Source organism: Aureobasidium pullulans (assembly GCF_000721785.1).
Source record: "Aureobasidium pullulans EXF-150 unplaced genomic scaffold scaffold_7, whole genome shotgun sequence".
In the NCBI taxonomy this organism is placed as follows: Eukaryota; Fungi; Ascomycota; class Dothideomycetes; order Dothideales; family Saccotheciaceae; genus Aureobasidium; species Aureobasidium pullulans.
The window spans coordinates 470,520-488,482 of NW_021941027.1; the positions used below are offsets into that span (position 1 = coordinate 470,520).

The 17,963-nt window shown below is 50.7% G+C and overlaps 10 protein-coding genes across 10 annotated transcripts; 6 read left to right on the plus strand and 4 right to left on the minus strand.

The window, feature by feature from the left end:
* Positions 1-562: 562 nt before the first annotated feature.
* On the minus strand, positions 563-2,418 carry M438DRAFT_271375 (cysteine proteinase; the record flags this gene model as incomplete). The annotated part of the gene is made up of 2 exons (XM_029900474.1): positions 563-1,934; positions 1,988-2,418. The coding sequence occupies 2 exons, from the start codon at positions 2,416-2,418 to the stop codon at positions 563-565; spliced, it is 1,803 nt and encodes a 600-aa protein (XP_029761577.1).
* Positions 2,419-2,624: 206 nt separating this feature from the next.
* M438DRAFT_194821 (uncharacterized protein) lies at positions 2,625-3,302 on the plus strand. The gene is made up of 2 exons (XM_029899288.1): positions 2,625-3,132; positions 3,184-3,302. Exons 1-2 carry the CDS (start codon positions 2,778-2,780, stop codon positions 3,228-3,230), a joined length of 402 nt encoding a protein of 133 aa, XP_029761578.1. The 5' UTR covers positions 2,625-2,777; the 3' UTR covers positions 3,231-3,302.
* M438DRAFT_194834 (DUF1348-domain-containing protein) lies at positions 3,302-4,193 on the minus strand. The gene is made up of 5 exons (XM_029899289.1): positions 4,109-4,193; positions 4,018-4,056; positions 3,974-3,996; positions 3,894-3,915; positions 3,302-3,727 (listed from the first exon to the last, which is right to left on the minus strand). Exons 2-5 carry the CDS (start codon positions 4,045-4,047, stop codon positions 3,374-3,376), a joined length of 429 nt encoding a protein of 142 aa, XP_029761579.1. The 5' UTR covers positions 4,048-4,056; positions 4,109-4,193; the 3' UTR covers positions 3,302-3,373.
* A 253-nt stretch (positions 4,194-4,446) lies between these two features.
* M438DRAFT_344726 (AhpC/TSA family protein-like protein) lies at positions 4,447-5,320 on the plus strand. Its single transcript, XM_029905288.1, has 5 exons — positions 4,447-4,516; positions 4,570-4,676; positions 4,733-4,899; positions 4,952-5,107; positions 5,162-5,320. Exons 1-5 carry the CDS (start codon positions 4,470-4,472, stop codon positions 5,195-5,197), a joined length of 513 nt encoding a protein of 170 aa, XP_029761580.1. The 5' UTR covers positions 4,447-4,469; the 3' UTR covers positions 5,198-5,320.
* Positions 5,254-5,638, minus strand: M438DRAFT_344728 (uncharacterized protein; the record flags this gene model as incomplete). Its single annotated transcript, XM_029905289.1, has 1 exon — positions 5,254-5,638. A coding segment is annotated over exon 1 (286 nt), but the record flags the coding sequence as incomplete, so codon positions are not given.
* A 136-nt stretch (positions 5,639-5,774) lies between these two features.
* On the plus strand, positions 5,775-8,106 carry M438DRAFT_364495 (uncharacterized protein). Its single transcript, XM_029907726.1, has 4 exons — positions 5,775-5,857; positions 5,931-6,049; positions 6,108-7,352; positions 7,556-8,106. The coding sequence occupies exons 1-4, from the start codon at positions 5,784-5,786 to the stop codon at positions 7,894-7,896; spliced, it is 1,779 nt and encodes a 592-aa protein (XP_029761582.1). The 5' UTR covers positions 5,775-5,783; the 3' UTR covers positions 7,897-8,106.
* A 21-nt stretch (positions 8,107-8,127) lies between these two features.
* Positions 8,128-9,156, plus strand: M438DRAFT_316930 (uncharacterized protein). The gene is made up of 2 exons (XM_029902723.1): positions 8,128-8,297; positions 8,350-9,156. Exons 1-2 carry the CDS (start codon positions 8,215-8,217, stop codon positions 8,804-8,806), a joined length of 540 nt encoding a protein of 179 aa, XP_029761583.1. The 5' UTR covers positions 8,128-8,214; the 3' UTR covers positions 8,807-9,156.
* A 3,258-nt stretch (positions 9,157-12,414) lies between these two features.
* On the plus strand, positions 12,415-13,798 carry M438DRAFT_391502 (uncharacterized protein). The gene is made up of 2 exons (XM_029909075.1): positions 12,415-13,075; positions 13,151-13,798. Exons 1-2 carry the CDS (start codon positions 12,535-12,537, stop codon positions 13,366-13,368), a joined length of 759 nt encoding a protein of 252 aa, XP_029761584.1. The 5' UTR covers positions 12,415-12,534; the 3' UTR covers positions 13,369-13,798.
* Positions 13,799-14,492: 694 nt separating this feature from the next.
* Positions 14,493-16,280, plus strand: M438DRAFT_294936 (lipase 2; the record flags this gene model as incomplete). The annotated part of the gene is made up of 3 exons (XM_029901861.1): positions 14,493-15,823; positions 15,881-16,107; positions 16,165-16,280. Coding segments are annotated over exons 1-3 (1,653 nt in total), but the record flags the coding sequence as incomplete, so codon positions are not given.
* A 549-nt stretch (positions 16,281-16,829) lies between these two features.
* On the minus strand, positions 16,830-17,933 carry M438DRAFT_271854 (NAD(P)-binding protein; the record flags this gene model as incomplete). Its single annotated transcript, XM_029900510.1, has 1 exon — positions 16,830-17,933. One exon carries the CDS (start codon positions 17,931-17,933, stop codon positions 16,830-16,832), a length of 1,104 nt encoding a protein of 367 aa, XP_029761586.1.
* Positions 17,934-17,963: the final 30 nt, after the last annotated feature.

A 17,963-nucleotide genomic window follows, 5' to 3' on the forward strand; every position in this document is an offset into this window, starting at 1 on the left:
GATGGGTCGCGACTCTTTTCAGACGATGGCAGCGGAGACGGAAAATGCTTGACGACCCATAAGGCATCGGTACCCATCTATCTCTACGGATCTGAGAGAAGAGGAAGCTACGACTCAACATCACAACGAAGAGACGCCCGCTGTATGGAGTACATCATTCACCTCTCGCCTTCTGATTGCAGGGATTGAGCATCCATCACGATCCACGGCTTCAAGTCATGAGGGAAATCGTAGTGTCTATCGAAGCCAAGACATGTCAATTCTCTGTCCGAAGATCCGGAACAAAGGCCCGCTCTCCTTTGCCGTACGACAAGCCGACACGAAGGATAGCAGAATGGAGGAAGACAAGAGAGGAGAGATTAGAGGAGATTGGAAATTCATCATGCATGTCATTCCACGTTATCTATTTGAACAGAAAAGAAAAAGGCCAAATCGCTAGCCTGCGCTGTGTGAAGAAAAAAAAGAAGCAAAGTCCATCCCCTTATAATCAACTGAAGTTATGGACTCCATCTAAGCCTTCCTGTAGCCATGCTTTTGCGTTCATTCCATGAGGACGAGCCTTCTATGCCAAAGCCTTTTCCTGCTCCTCGATTGACTTCTTGGAAGGAAGCTCGACTGCCTTGTAGAGAAGAATGAGGGCAGAGTGGCTCTCACCACCGCCGGACAGTGTCTCGACCTTGTCAGCCTCGACTTCGCTGACCTTGTCGTCGTTGAACCACCACCACTTGCCATCCTCCTCTCCAACAGTGCCGTCGATGTTCTTGCGGCCCGTCTTTTTGACGTATGAAGTGTAATGACCGCTGTCAGCACTAGAACCTTGGTGAGTGATGACGGCGCGGAGTTCGAAGAGACCAGTCTGGTTGGCGGCCTCGTCGGCGGCGAGTTCAGGAGAGACGTGGGCGAGAAGGTCCTTTCTCATGGAGAGAATCTTCTCAGCACGCTCTCTCTCAATCTCGGCGTCGGTCTTGTATGTCTCGGTACCGCCCATCTCGGTGTCACCACCTGATGCACTCATACCGACAGTCTTCTGCTTGGCGAGCTGGGCCTCGGTGTCGGGGCCAGTGGCCTTGGTCTCGCGCTCCTTTTCCTTCTCCTTGCGCTTCTCCAGGGGCTCGGAGGCGTTGCCGGCCAGGTCGTCGTGCTCCTTTTGCATACGCTTTTGTCTCTTCTTGGCACGCTCGACATCCTCTTGCTCCTTGCGGACTTCACGAATGCGATCGCGGATGGGAATGAGCTGCTTCTTCAGCTCCTCGGTACAGAACTCGACGGCGTCAAGCTCCATGGGGAATGTGACCTTGCGCATAATCTTTGCCTTCTTTTGAGTATCCTTGCGCCAGAAGAAACGAACGAAGTGAACGGGCATGTACTTGGGAAGACGGGAAATGCGGGAGGACTTGGTGTAGGTAGCCTCACGGCCGAGCGACTCCGAGCGCTTCTCGATGGTCTCGTTCAAAGCAATGTTGACACCCTCGCGGAGGTGGTTGGTGTCGCCACGGATGTTGCAGTCGAGCTTGAAGAAGACGTCGCTCGACTTGACAGGCTCTTCGGTGGCACTGGACTCGTCACAGGTCATAACTGATTCGGTGGTGCCGGCCATAAACTTGTCAACCCAGTTGTTGCCACGAGTGTTACCCGAAGACGACGACGAGGAACCGTCCTGCTGCAGCTTCTGGCGAAGCATCTGGACAATCGAGGACCAAGCCTCTTCAGCATCCTGCTGTGCGTAACCGTGTCCATCCTTTGACTTTTGCGAGAACTGAGGGAAGCTCTGGCGGAGAGCGTTGACGAAAACGAGAGGAGGGAAGCCTTGCTGGGTCTCGCCCATCTGCTTGTAGAGGTCGCGGAGGGAACCAGTGAGATCAGTGGATGAACCGAGGCCACCCAGACCGAACTCGCTGAGGTTGCCTAGGCTGGAGGAAGGACCGGCGCTGCCACTGTGACTTGAATTAGCAGACTGAAGACCATGGTACGGTGCAAAAGCGCATACCTGTCGGAGTAGGAGTTCAGGGCGTCTCCAAGTTCGGGAATGCTCTTGAGGGTCTGAAGCGCAGAGTTGAGATAGCAGGTGTTGCCGAGGTTCTGAAGACCGGCGGGACTAGCACCAGAAACTTGAGCGGCCTCAGCCTCAGTCATGTCCTCAAGGAAACGAATCTTCTCGGTGGGGCGGTCAACTTGAGATGCGGCGTCTCCAGAGGGAGTACCCATCATCATAAACTGCTGGCCAGGCTTGGCCTTGAGGGATGAGAGAGGAGTGTCATCCTTGAGCTGGCCTCCCTTGATGAGGATCTTTTGGCGTTCGGGTTCGACGTTGGTAAGAGAGAAGAGCTGGTACTTGAAGGTCTCTCCGGTGGCTTCGGGGTCGAGGTCTACCTCGTACTTGGTACCCTGGTGCTTGACGATGACGGGGATGGAAGCCATGGTGAGAATGCGCTCAAAGAGACAGTCAAATGGCGAGCCAAATAGTTTGTAGAGATAGCTGTGCACTCCAAGCAGAGGCGATGGAACGAGCGAGAACAACATGGCGGCGTCATTGTCGCCGACCTCCGAGGGCGCACGGACCAGCTTACTGACCATGGCGTACTTCGAGCTTTGGTGAGTTGGGTGAGCTTCGCGAATTTGGGAAGTGCTTGTTGTCAAACATCAACAAGAAATTATACCATCTGCGGGGCTTGCAACACAAACACTCGGCGGCGGACCTCTTCTTTCACAACTTGTCTCGGCGTGCCACGTCCAACAAATTCAACACTTCCAACACGTTCAACACTTCCAACAACAACATGATGCAGCAAAACCCAGCAGACGAGAGCTTTGCTCATCTTAGCCGTCTGTCGCAAAAGGCTGGTGTCCAGGCAACTCTTATCCTCTCTCGCGAAACTGGTGCTATTGTCCGTTCTTCTGGTCTGGTCTCGCGCGACGATTCTTCAAATGCAGAGAGCACTTTGCCTGCCTCTAATGGTCTGACGGACGACCGAACAGATGGTGCTATGCCGAATGCTGAGCACGTGGCTGAAGTTGTCTGGAAGTTTGCAAAGGCTGCCGGCGATATGCTGCAGGAATTGTCCAACTCGCCCGACGATGATGTGAGGTTGCTCAGACTGCGCTCCAAGAACAAGGAGTATGTCATCTTTCCAGGTAAGCACATTTCTCCCATCTTATCGAAAACTCTCCTCTCATTCAAAACAGATGCCAAGTTCATTGCAGTCGCTATTCACAACACTCCTCCAGCATGAGGGAAGTATCAACGAGGCGACATCGGCTTATCAGATCTGCCAAGAATCCTCCTAAAATCACACCACCACCCATTCGAGACATGATACGATTTTGAGCAGTCAAGAGAGGCTGCCGACTGCTCCATGCTTTACGGAATCTTCCTCTACCAGTGCGCTTCGGAAATGTCCACCGAGTTCACATCAACGCCTTCCTTGAACCATCGCTCGGCCTCGCTAATCTCAATGTTGTTACCGCTCATCTGTCGCTTGCGCATCTTGCCGTCCTCTGCAAATGTCCAATCCTCAAGACCGTAACATCTCGTCCACTTGCCACTTTGGGCATCTTTGAATTCATACCAGAATTGGACCGCGATCTTATCATCGCCAAAGGCAAACAGCTCCTTACGCAAGCGATACTCCTTTTCCTTCTCCCATTTGCGAGTCAAGAAGTCAATGATGGCATCGGTTCCGGAGAAGAAATGGTCTCTATTGCGCCAGATGCAGTCTGGAGTGTATGCCTGGCGAGCAGCCGTTAGTGTGTGGATGGCGTAGGAGAGAAGCACAAACAGCTTCGGCATGAGCAAGGCGGTTGGAGATGGGAGTGATGATGAACAAAGCGGGACAGTGGTCACAGCATGAAATGGGATTTTGTGAAGCTCAAGGCTCAAAAGAAGCTTTCTTTACCTTTGCAACGTCTTCGGGGTTCCTACGGGATTTGATCAGCTTTCTTGAAACACCTAGCTTCAAAATGAGATATGCCCTACTGTGCGTTCCAGAGATCTTGAGCCTTCTTGACCTTCTCTTGCGCCGTCGCTTGAGTGAATGGGGGCTTCGACATGTTTTATTGCTGTATGTATCAACAATCGAAGCAGACGAGTAGGGTGACGTGTTTTCTGTACATCAAGGTGAGATTACGGAGTGTTCCCGAGATCGGTCCGCCCACGAGTTTCGTGTTTCGGCAACTTCCACACGCGTTGCGTCAATGCCGGTGGAGCTCTTCTCCGTTGAGCAAAAGGCAAGAGCGGTGGAGAGCTCACGGTCCCATGGAAAGTGCCAGAGACTCATGGGCTCTCTGCCTAGAGACTGATTATCGTCTGATTTGAAATTCAGATCCCGATGTGATAGATAGCTAGCTCCGATACATAAGTGTTCTCTTCCTCTTCCCATATCTCTCCCTGTTTCTTATCAGATCAATTCACTTTCCGTCTATCAACTTTTTTCCATCTTCTCCTAATCCCACATAACCTATCTACATTCACAATGGTTCTCCAGGCTGGTGACAAGTTCCCCGAGGGTGTCAAGTTCGGGTACGTTGTCTAGACACCTTCTTCCGAAGTATTGGTACTAACAGATACATCAGCTGGGCTCCCATCCTTGACGAGGACCCAACTGTCTGCGGTATCCCTCAAATGTACGATGCCAACAAGGAGTGGGCAGGCAAGAAGGTCGTCATCGTCAGCGTTCCCGGTAAGTCAATTGAATCGTCTTAGAATTGGATACAGTAAACTAACATTCCTCTCAAGGTGCCTTCACTCCTAGCTGCTCCGCCTACCACCTTCCCCCCTACGTCCAGAAGTTCGAGGAACTCAAATCTAAGGGTGTCGACAAGGTCGCCTTCATCTCCAACAACGACGAGTACGTTCTTGCTGGCTGGGGCAAGGTCAACAAGGTGCCTAAGGGCGAAGACTTCGTAGGTGTATTCAGAAAGAGCTTCGGATAGACACGGGCTAATTGTACAACAGCTCATGCTCTCTGACACCAAGACCTTCTTCTCTGAGAACTACGGCTGGCAGGCTGGCCCCAACAAGGGTGACCGTACCGGTCGCTGGGCCATGATCGTCGAGAAGGACGGCACCATCAGCTACGCTGAGAACGAGGGTCACCTCCAGGAGGTCAAGGTAAGATCAATTGCCAGTGTTGATTTAGTTGCATGATTCTAACCCTAGTACCAGGCTTCCGCCGTCGAGACCATCCTCACCAAGGTTTAAATCCACTTAATATTCGGGTCAACCCCTACTTCATAGAACATGGCATAAAGAGGTGCCATGCCGGCCATAGAGGATTATACACTTAGATTATAGACATGCTGCAACGAATGATACACATTAACGTCCAAACATTGTCCAAGTCCCTAGCCACAGTGTACTGACGGCAGAAGATCCCAGTCGAATTGTAGATCGGGCCATTGCAATCAGACAGCAAGAGGATATGTCTTGAGCGGCATGCTTTCACGAGAGATATGGGACCAAGCCTTCTTGACGACTTGCACAAATGATTATGTTGCATCACAAACGACCCGCTTCCTTCAGTTGAAATATGGAGCAGGAGATACAGGACGGACTTCTTTCTCACGCGACCCATCGGGACCGACAATGAAGCGGTCAACCTGCCTAAAAGCCTTTTCCTGAAGTGATCAAAGACTCGCAGCGGGCGCGGTTGAGAGAAGAAGAAAGAGCAGAACGGTCGTGCGCAAAAGATTCGAAGGTCGATCAGGATTCGCTTAGTCAGCGCGCAGAAAGCTGCGAAATTCGAAGAGCACCCCTCGTCTCTCCAACTACAAAACCCAACCTTATCATGGACTCTCTTGAAGGATCTAGCTTTGATGTCCTGATCTCAGGAACAGGCATCCAGCAGTCCTTGCTTGCTCTGTATGTCTCTTCATGCTTTGCTGTTTGACTTGACCGAGAGCTTGTCTGACTGACGCAGCTTCTTTGCTTAAAGTGCTCTCTCGCGCTCTGGCAAGAAGATCTTGCATGTCGACAAGGATGACACCTACGGCGGTCCCGAAGCTGTCTTGAGTCTTCAAGAAGCCGAGCAGTGGGCTGAAAAACTCGATTCTGGTATGTCGCCGCTTCCAATGCGCGCATTGATCTGAATATCATACTAACTCTTTCGCAGCAACGCAATCTAGATTCAGCAATGCCTCGATCGCCAAGTCGGAGGGAGATAAGAAACTCTCTCCCTCTCGCGCATACAACTTGTCGTTGGCGCCGACTCTGGTCTATACTCGCTCCGGCCTGCTGCCCATCCTAGTGTCATCGAACACCCACCAGCAACTTGAGTTCATGGCTGTTGGTGGATGGTTCGTCTATGAAAAGCAGGAAGATGGCACGCGCCTAGCCCGTGTGCCCAACGGACGCGAAGACATTTTTGCTGACCCTTCACTCACCTTGAAGATGAAGGGTCAGTTGATGAAATTCCTCCGATTCGTCGTCGCGTTTGAGGAAAAGCCTGAAACATGGGAACCTCACCGCAACACACCTTTCGCCGACTTCTTATCTGAACAGTTTGGTCTGCCTGCTGTCGACACTCTCATGGCTCTCTGCCTCAGTCTTGAAGTACCGGAAAAGACGACTACCGAGTTTGCACTACCTCGCATAGCTCGCCACCTTCGTTCCATCGGCGTCTTTGGTCCCGGCTTCGGTGCTGTCATCCCCAAGTGGGGTGGTCTTTCAGAGGTTGTCCAGGTCGCCTGCAGAGCTTGTGCCGTTGGTGGTGGCATCTATGTTCTTGGACAAGGCATCTCTACCATCGAGCCTGCTCAATCTGAAGAGGATGATGTCGAGGAGATCCCAAGAGAGCCAGAGAAGCCCGATGTCTCTCAAGATATCCACAACTTGATCACTGAAGGCGAAGGCTTTGTCGACACGAATCCGGATAGTCTTGATGAGCTTGAATCTGGTATCAAGGAGCAGTCTTTGGATGACCTCCTCGCTGCAGCTGGATACAGTATCGCAGGTGTTGAGGAAGGAAAGCCCGCCCTTGCTGCTGCGGAACCTGTTGAAAAACAGACTACTTTCGCTGTGCCTTCTGAAAAGAAGTCATTGTACACTGTCCAGCTCAGCAATGGAGAGAAAGTATCTGCGCAGTATATCATCGGCTGCTCAGACGATCTGCCTGGATCTCTTCCTGCAACAACAATCGGCACAAAGGTTTCAGGTGCTCAACCTGAGGCCGCTTCAAGGAGCGTTACCATCATCTCATCACCAATGCAACACCTGTTCGTCACTGTTGCTGAGGGTGGTGTCGCTCCTGCAGGTGCTGTTGTGGTCTTCCCAACTGGCTGTCTCTCCAGCCCAGACCACCCACCTGTTCATATTATGGTTCACTCCAGTGACACAGGCGAATGCCCACAAGGTCAATGTAAGTTCCAATCATCTCCCTTTACTCTCCCTGGAAGATCATTGCATGATGAATGATTTTACGAATACTTATCTACATTGTCTGAACAATAATGTCGATCAACACATCTCTGACAACCTGATCGCTTTGGTCTTCCAACCGTTAAAAATAATCAATCGTTATTTGTTTTGCTAGAAAGCAATTGCTAACAATGGATTGTACAGGCATCGCATATGCAAGCACTGCACTCACCGGTCAACAAGGCCAGGACCTTCTTGCTGAAGCTGTCAAGTCACTTCTCGCGGCCCATGATGGTGAAGCTCAAGCTCTGTGGTCGCTCAGCTACCAACAGTATGCCCAGGCACTAGCACCCTCAACCGAGACGTCTCAGTCCAACATTCTTAAGTTCCAGGATCCGCCATTGGACTTTGTGTTCGATGATGCGATCATCGAGAACGTCCAGGCCGCCTGGCAGAAGATCTTGCCTGGAGCTGATGACTTTATGGTCTTCAGGGAGAGGGGTGATGATGCCGAGGAAGAGGCTGAGGACGAGGACGAGGAGTAATGAACGATGGATATAGACTTGCTATACTACATGAATGCTACGATTGCAGAACAAGTATATTGTATCCTTGCCAACACCTCCTTAAGCGGTTTCATGCGCCATACGTGCTTCTGACGAGAAACTGACATGCCCATATGGTGTCAAATACCCCACATGACGTAGTTGCTTCGTTCCTGCATCACCGTTAAATATCTCTCCGGAAATGCCGCCTTGCACCTTCTGTATCTTCTCACCTTTCCTATTGCTTCCTAACACACAAGCAAGTCAATCCAAACACGATTAAACAGAAACTTGACAACCTCAAACCATCCACACATCATGTCTTCCGATAGTCTCGCACTCTTCCGCAAGAGCCTCGGTAACGAGCTCGGTGCCCTCGCAGAACAACATTACCAACATGAGTCCGTCTCCCGTCACGGTGCTTCTCTAACAACAGCTAACATTACTGTATAGCCTTCAATCATCCGACCGCGAAGCTCTCCAGAAAGCAGCCTCTCGCGTCTCAATGCACACGACCATCGGCTCCGTCGTAGGCCTCTCCCTCGGTCTCTTCCTCTCCTTCCGCCTTCGCAAGAACAGAACCACCATGTTCAACGCCTTCCGCACATCCGAGAAGCCCGTCGCTGTTCAGTTCGCCGGTGGCCGCACTGAGCCCCTGCCCGACCTTACACCCATGCTCAAGCCCTCAACCCTTGGAGACATTGCCACATACACACTGTTCGGCCTAGGCGGTCTGTTCGTGGGAGGAGAGACTGGACTCTTGACTGGAGGATTGAGTGCACAGAGTGCTATTAAGAAGGATCCTGAAGCCAAGAAGAGAATCGAGGCTGCCTTCAGAAAGTTCAGAGCCGAGACCTTGAGGTTGGAGGCGGATCAGCTGGAGAAGGGCGAGAGGGGTTTGGGCATGTAGGATATCCTGGTCAAGGATGTTTTGTAATGAATTGCTGTATTACTACTGACGATGGAAATGAAAACACATCTAATACTCACCTTTTCCTTTTGGTGCTGGTCAAGATGAGGCAAGGTATAGCAATGGTTAGGAGAAGGCTTCTGGCGTGGTAAGTAGCTACTTCCACAAAAGCATCCCGATGATTGATCAATTCTTTAGGAGTTTCCTCGAAATCACAAGCATTTCAGAAGGTGCGGGCTGTCCTTTCCTAAATCTGCTTGCTTCCACTGATATGCCAGGCTTAGTTTGACACTTCCTTTTTCTCCCGATCCATCAGCCTTGCAATTAATATTTTAGCCAACCTCGATCATTGTCCATACCTTTGAAAGTGCTTGATGTTTGCGCCTTGTATCAATGAAACTATCGCCTCTGTAGCAAACAGCTGGAAGATACTGGAGCTGGAGAGACGAAGTTTATCAAGCCCGTCTTCTGCCCATTCCGATGCTCATGGACCTCTCCTACGACTTTCTTCTCCTCAAGCCTGGAAGATTTATATAGGCTCGGCTCAAGCACCGCTTGAACGCCACGAGCCAAATACGCCACAACGAACACCCAGTTCGCACCAGCTCGTTTGCTTTCGTCATCCCATGTCCCCAACATGAGCCCACCTGATACCTACGCAAAAAGACTGTCTCATTCTCGCGCTCATATCACTTGCTTCAGATCATCACCAGAAGCACGTCGAACAAACCACGATCTGCTCGCCAAATTTCTTCCCACACTTCTTCTTGCGTCTGCGCGAAAGACCTCCTCCTCCAACAACCATACACCGACTGCCTTTGAAGCGCTCACAGGCCTCGACAACGATAAGTGGTGAGGCTGACCGTATATCTTAAAAAACAATCCCCGATTTCCTAGGGCTTGTACGACGCCTCATCGTGCTTTCGATTTATATGGGCGTGTTGTGTTGCACCGCAGCACTGAAGCACCATGTCGTCAGTGGTTGTATATCGGAAGCAAGACTGCAAATCGTAAATCTTCATGTCTCTATATAGATCTCGAAACGTCGTTCATCCACGTCACAACGCTCTGTTCCATGAGAGTGCGCCTGCAGGCTGGGACCTTGACAATCGCTGTCCGCGACATGTTAGCATCTGGAAATATGGACACCATTATCTCTCAATCATCCATCGAGAAGTCAATCGGCACTGATTCTGGATAGGAAAAAGTGGACGACCTCCTGACTGATTGGAAGCAGAGCAAGACACCACTGCCAAAGGGATTAGTCGATGCCCCAGCTTCTCAATTTCTTGATCTGCTCTCTGCTGCATATGGAGCCTGGGCAGAGGACAAGATGACCGCATTTGTAACATGTATAAAGCCAGCCCAGCAGCATCGCCGTCGTCACCACCGCAGACGATGGATGGTGTCGAAGAGGGCGGTGTCGATAGCTCGAGGAGTTTTTGTCTGTTACTGACGCTCCCTCGCCAACCAACTTCTCAGCTACTCCAAGCTCTGCTACGATGATGATGATGGCATTTTGTTCCCGGAGACTCTCTATCGGAGATCGTGGCTTTCTTGTCGTGAGCGCGAGCAATTTCATAATATATACATCGAGGGCTTCTCATGGCACCTGGAGGAGAAGCTCAAGAACATGCTCGAGGAGATACTGAGGAGCTACTGAGGAGCTTGCACGACTCTGCAGAACAATCGTCCGGAAGATGCGGAGGGACGGTGGGCAGTAGATGGCAACCGAAACGACGTAATTGTCAACGCCCGAGGCAGGAAGGTGATCGCGAGTAACACGGCCTGCCTTGCTCACCTGGCTTTCATCACGTATGACGCCTCCGCCATTGCTTCAACCATCAACACTACAGTAGGTCATGCTTTCGGAGAAGAGTGGATCACAGCAGTCATGTCCATCCAGGAGATCATCTCTCAGATTTCGGCTGGGCAGAATATTAATGATGCGCTCTGCACACAAGAGTCGGGTACAACAATCACGATCGTCCATATGCTCTCTCAAGGATAGCGGCCGTCAAGGCATTCGAACGCAGTTTGGCTGACGCAGTCAACTACACCTACAGGCTCTATTCTGAGCACTGTCCTTTTGGTACCCTCTACGATCTTGTCGAACAGCAACGCCCCCATAAGCGCAAGGTCGGTGTCAACTTTGGAGCACGGTTGATCGCAGAGAGCGCAGAAGAAGTAGCAAGCCACCTCAGCCAAAGACACTACCTTCGGCGATCCCACCGAAGCTCCCGAGGCCGGTAAGAGCGAAGAAGATGACGGAGAGACTGTCACCACTACTCTCACATCTTGAGCAATCAACAGCACTTTGATGAACGCGCATCACCGCATACAGCGCAGAAACTGGAACGTGCTGCCACAGTGCTGCATACAATAAACATATACAATCGAGAGATGTGCACGTACATGGTCATGGTGAGTGTCGTTAACGCATTCTACTCTCCTCTAAACAACACCCACGACGTGGGATACAGACATCTGCTCAGAACCGAGCCCGTAGAGCTCACAAGCTCAAAATCCATAGTCGTCCTGGTTTCTTCCACAAACTAAGAAAGATACTTGGACAGTCCCCGAGTATGACTCAAGTCTCGTCACACGACCAAGAGCTTTAGAAACTCTGGGATTTCCATCACAGTATCCACATCTGTCTGAGACGGAATATTCGGCACTTGGACTATTCGCTTGTGATTTCGTAGTATTGCAACTGAGATTTCATGCATACCTCCAGCAGCTCTACCGCGGGATCAAGCCCTACCAAGAGCAGCTGCTATGGGCAGGCGTCTCTGTGCAAGTCACCCAAAAGGAGACGCGAATCTGGATGAACGAAGGAGAAGCTGAGCTGGTCGTCCTCTTGTTAGACACATAGAGAGCCCATAGTGCTGGTGGGTAGTATAGTTTAGCTGCCTGCTAGAAGCCAAGAGAATGCTCAATGTCGGTACAATGGACAGAAGCTTCGTCCTTTCAACATGGTCCTCACGGCTTGGACCGATATTCTTGGATCAACTATGCTTGGACGCTACCCTTACTGCGTAGCACAATTCAAAGTCCCAAGCAAAATTTCGAACAGTCAATTGCAGAAGAAAAAGCATCAGTCATCTCCAGTTTCGTTCGATCTGGCTACACACTATCATCAGTCCAAGTTCTGTCATGGTGATGACTCGCGAAGGCTTTCTAACAAAGGCCACTGTACCAGCTGTTCGATCAACACGACACACGCGCCAAAAATGGCAGCGGCTCCTTCTTCCTCCGTGGTCGCCACCACACCTACCACTTGGCCCCTCTCACCCATCATGCCCTCAACCAACACCGCTCGCCCTCGGGTCGTCGTGGTTCGCATTGTAATTTGTAGAGGATGATTTGGGCAAGCCGCTCATCTGACTTCCTTGAAACAGGACGTCTTAGAGCTCACAACGATCACTCAATCCATGCACAAACACAAGCCTAGCTTTGACGATTCCTGTAGACTGTTTGTTGTTACAAAGCGGAACAGAGCTGATGATAAACATGGCAGAAAAGCCGGAGCTCAGCCCTTATGGGGAAGCATCTCGAATTTCTGCACAGATATCACTAGAACAACGGACGCTCCAGGCTTAGAATTTGAGGGTGTCAGATTAAGACTACACGGGGGGTACTTTAACGAGTGTTTCATTGAATCGTGAGTAGGATATGATGTTGCAACAATTGTTGCCCCTGCTCTCCCTAGCGCCGCTACACCGCGCATGTGCGAGGTCTGTGGTGAGGACAAATGTATCAACAGCTTCCCCAATGCAACCCAGGTATCCTCTCACGACCACGAACACGACGTCTGCCACGAGTGCTTTGCCATGCACCTCGACGTTGAAGTCGACTCGAAGATGTGGGACCAAATCTCCTGCCCTCAGTGTCCTTCCCTTCTCCAACAACACGAGATACAGAACCTCGCTACCCCTGAGTGCTTCGCAAAGTACGCCCGCTTTGCTCGTAGAGCAGCTCTCTCCAGCAACCCTGACTACAGATACTGCTTCTCCACCAGTTGTGAGTCTGGTCAAGTCTATGAGGGTCAAGAGCCCGTGTTCTCCTGTCAGGAGTGCGGTCATAGGCACTGCACTGTTTGCGAAGTCGACTGGCATAAGGACGAAACTTGTGAGCAGTATCAAGCACGCAATCAGGTCCAGAAGGGATACGAGGCAGAGTCCGAGGCAACACTCCAAGCCACTTCAAAGCCCTGCCCCAACTGCCAGGCCAGAATCGTGAAGAGCGACGGCTGCGACCACATGCTCTGTAAGTCTTACCCCTGAATAGGAAAATTCTCACATTACATACCCAATGAGGAACAATTTCTAACATGTCATGCAGGCTCTCAATGCCAACACCAGTTCTGTTGGGCCTGCTTGGCTGACTTCATCCCCATCGCTCGTCACGGTCTTCACAACCACCATCCCGACTGTCCAAACCATCGCCCTGCTGGTGATATCAACGAAGACATGATCGCACACGCCAATGCAATGCTGCTGATGGCAAATGGCAGATTCCAGGAGATGCTTGAAGAGATCTTTGGATTCAGATTGCAGTAGTCGATTGATACGAATGGGAGTACGTACAGAGATACAGTAATAATGAAACTTTCCGATGGCACGAACACCGTTGCCCCTGTTCCCCTGAGCTCTTCCTTATCTCACTGTTAGGGGTGGTGCTAGATGAATTCAGTGAAATTGCAGGATGAAATTTCGTTTTGCGTAAAGATCCAAAGAGAGCTGGAAAAATAAGCAGTGAAATCAGACTTTCAATGGTCAGTCAGAGCGGAACGAAAGTCATCTTGCATCTCGATGCAATATATCGGGCCTAGGAGAGCAGTACTAAATCCAACCTTCCTAGTACCCCTTGATGCTCGCGTATAGAGCCCTGCCATCCTTCTCATATGAACGTGTCAGTCCAGAATACGCCAGTAGGATTGCATGATGATTTTACATTCTGTATGTGCCTCCAGAGAGAGTCATGATTGATTCTGACTCTCATTGAACATCTTGAACAAAGCGAAAAATCTCATGCATCATGATAGACATGACACAGACCAGCGTAGGTCATGTGAAACACGTCCAGTACAAGACACAGCTGCAACTCCCTACACACGTTCATTGAACTTGCCATTGTTCCACGTGCCGACGTGACAAATGAAAGCATACTGGAAGAATGCAAGGTGTATAAAAGTCCCACCTCCATGAACAATGCGGCCGACGACGGCCGACACCTCTTAGGCTAGCAGACAGCCGACACTCCACTGAAGATCATACTACAACACTTTCGAGAGGTTCATGAAAGCTCCACAGAGATATCTGCAGCATGGTGATCTATGCGGAGTGACATCGATCATTGCGGGGTTGATGGCGGGGTCGCGGCGCCGATGATTGTACGAATCGCTCCTTCTCTGTCATGTAGACATGGAATGAACACTTTTTGTAACCAAGACGGCAGTTGCAAAGGATTTGACTCGTGGACTGAATCTTTTTGCCGATGGTCACTACCACCTTACCCCGATACAATGCATCAAGACATCATCCCAAAAGCGGGGCAGAACACCCACCAGACCGTCGTGTATCGTAGCAGCCGGGGCTATGCTCTAGAGAAGTATGAGAGCGGAGTACTGAATTAACATAAGTACGAGGCTCTCCCGGTTACACAAACGCAGCCGAAGTGAGCACTCAGATCATCGATCATCAACATGAAAGTCCTCGCTAGTGGGTTCTTGCTGCTCAATACTGCATCTGCAGCTGTCATCAAAAGATACAGTACCTATCATGGCGTTGCCATACCTGCGGTACAAGTCAAAAACGGCACCTACACAGGGTACCATGCTGCTGCTTACAACACCGACAATTTCCTCGGTATGCCATATGCTCAACCACCAATCGGCGATTTACGCTTCCGTATTCCTCAGTCTCTCAACTCTACCTGGTCTGGCTCGAAGAGTGCTACCGAGTACAGCCCAGAGTGTATTGGCTATGGCAGAGATACCTGGAGTCAAGGCAACTATGTCAGTGAAGACTGCCTGACACTGAATGTCATCAAGCCAGCCGGCTCATGCGAAAGCCTTCCTGTCCTTGTCTGGATCCATGGAGGCGGTCTTGTCATGGGAGGCAGTGGAGACCGTCGGTACAATCAGTCTTTCATCGTCCAGCAATCTGTTGAAGCAGGCATGCCAATCATTGCTGTCAGTATCAACTATCGTCTTTCGTCCTGGGGCTTCTTGTACGGCCGCGAGATCCAAGAGTCAGGTAATACGATGAATGGGTTCAGAGACCAGCGTCTTGCTCTGCGTTGGGTGCAAGAGAACATTGCTGCTTTTGGTGGTGATCCTGACCGTGTCACTATCCAAGGAGAGTCTTCTGGTGGCACGTCTGTTGGAGCGCAATTACTCGCCTACAACGGTCGGAATGATGGTCTCTTCCATGGTGCCATTGCACAATCTGGAGCTCCTGTCAGCCCCGGAGTCGACTTTGATGTTGATGACTGGGAGCCTATCATCGCCAATATCAGCAGAGCTACTCAATGCAGCGGCACTGGCTCTGTACTCGACTGTCTCCGCAAAGTACCCACTGATCAGCTCAACTCTGTTATAAACTCTACCGTCACAAGAGGAGCCCGCTACGGCCCTGTGGTTGATGGCGATTGGTTCACTCAAACAGCTTCGCAAGCACTGTCCAACGGCGACTTCTTGAAGATCCCATACATCATCGGCGTCAATGAGGCAGAAGGCGTAGGCTTTGGTCCGAGACAAATCAATACGACCCAAGAGATCTTGGACTACATTGTTGACTCGGGTTATGATAATGCCACAGCTCACGATCTTGCGATACTGTATCCTGATATTCCAGCTATCGGCGTACCGAGCACTCTCCACGGCAGACCGAACTCTACCATCGGACTTCAGTTCAAACGTAGCTCTGCCATTGCTCAAGACATGAGCATGAACGCCGCAAGACGCCTGACATCCCACTGGTGGGCAAGGCACGGTGCCAGATCCTATACCTAGTAAGCATCAGCAGATGAATCACAATCGCGACCATTCTTTACTGACGTTTTGTACAGCATCTTCAATGCCCTGGTCAATAGCCTCTCCTACTTCTCAGGCGCAGTGCACTTCCAAGAGGTGGCTTTCGTCTTCTACAACACAGAAGGCCTAGGCTACCCGCAGAATGGCAATCCTAACCCTCTTGGTGGATCTGAAAGTGAATCCCTCGTCACACTGGCGAAGCAAATATGTCGTATGTGGATCAGTTTTGTGAACTATGGTGATCCAAATATGCATCTGGGCTGTGAGTCAAACTGCTTTGCTTCATTGAAAAGGGAATTTGCTGATGCTTGGTGTCTAGTGAAAGCAGAGCCTTGGAATCCTGTTGACGCGGAAGAGCCTGAGTTCTACTATTTCCAGCAGAACGAGACGTCGAAGTCGCTGCCTGATATCGTTCGTGCGGAGGGAGTGAGTTATTGGGAGGAGCTGATCATGGCGAGGAAGGGCACTGATTGTACTGGCATCGTTGCTTGTGGTGGCAGTTATGATGGAGACCTGGATGATCTGTGAGCTATAGTGTGTTGGCAAGTCGTCTTAGGATCCGCCAACACTCATTCAATCCCCTGGTTAGTCTTTATATTCTACCTTGGCCAGGAGATTCCCATCGAGACAGCGGACCAGTCGGACTCCTCCATTGGGGACCCTGCTACGGCGGTGGTATATCCTATGGTGTGGGGGTCGGGCTCCCCTGTTCTCTAAACTCATCGTCACTCCGAGTTTCTTTTTTGTAGGTCTTGAGTTCGATCCCCCTCTTGATCATCGATCAATCTTTTGCATTTACTATTTTGCCAACCTCGACAGTATTACACAACCTGCGGTTGCTAGTGTCATGGAGGCGGCTTACTGTGAATACGTCTGCTGGCCCATCATAGAAACACGGCTTAAGGCTTTCTTCCAATTTGTCGATACCATGGCATCTGGAATATTGATTTGATTGTTTAATTGGTCGAAATTCCATGTTGCGGCTCATACGTAGGACACACGTTTGCCGGTCTCGTTGCTTTTGTATAGAGCATCCACCCAGGCATGACGCTTGACAGCCCACTTCCAGTCAGGGTAGTACTGGCCATCAGCGAATGCCTCATAGAGTCTTCCAACATTACCAGGAGGTCCCGGCTTATCCTCTGTGAACTCAATATCCTTTACATCACCAGTCTCGAGCAGTTGCATCTGAACATTCATGTCCAAGGACATACTCAAAGCAAATGGTTGGTCACCACGAACCTGAATGACACCTTTCTCGCCTTCAATTCGCCAAAGGAAACTAGGGTCGCCTGGGAAAGCCTGACCTCCATACACCACTGCCGAAGATTGAGCACCGTTTGGAAGAAGGCCAGACATGGAGATGTGGTCGGCTGCCGTGCGGCGAACGGTCTTGACAATTTTCGAGCCATCCGCAGACTTGACAACAACATCTGGGTGCTGAATGGACAACGTCGAAGAGACTTCTTGAAGCTCACCAAGAGTATAACTTATAGAGTCGTAGAGGTGTCCGAATGGGATTACAAGCATGTTTCCGCCGGTTTCAGCATAGTTGAGATACTCCATGGGCTCGATGGTCTCTTTGCCACCTAACATGCCGGCCAGACTGACATGACTGCCGGTGATGCGGCCGATAGCCTTGTCTTTCTCGATGATGGCCTTGATGCGGCTGATGACAGGGCTCATCTGGCCTTGCAAACCAATCATGGTCTTGACGCCCTTGCGCTCAGCAATTTGAAGTAGCTCGGTAGCTTGTTCTACATTCGAGGCGAGGGGCCACTCCACGAAACAATCCTTTCCAGCTTCGAGGGCGGGCTTCATGGCTTCGTAGTGTCGGTCAACTCGAACAGCGCAGACAACAAGATCAACATCAGAGCTAGCTGCCATCTCTGCGACTGAGCCATAAGCTTTAGCATCTGCTGAGAAGCCATAAGTGTCGATTGCCTTTTGTGAAGACTCGGTCGATGAATTGCAGACGCCGGTAATCTTGTACTTTGCTGAGTCCTTGAGGTAGGGTAGATGAGCGGAGGCACCCCAGGATCCTCCAGCAGCTGAGAGGCCAATGATTCCAACACCGATAGGCGCCATGATGATGCGGAGATGTTGATGGGTAGTAGA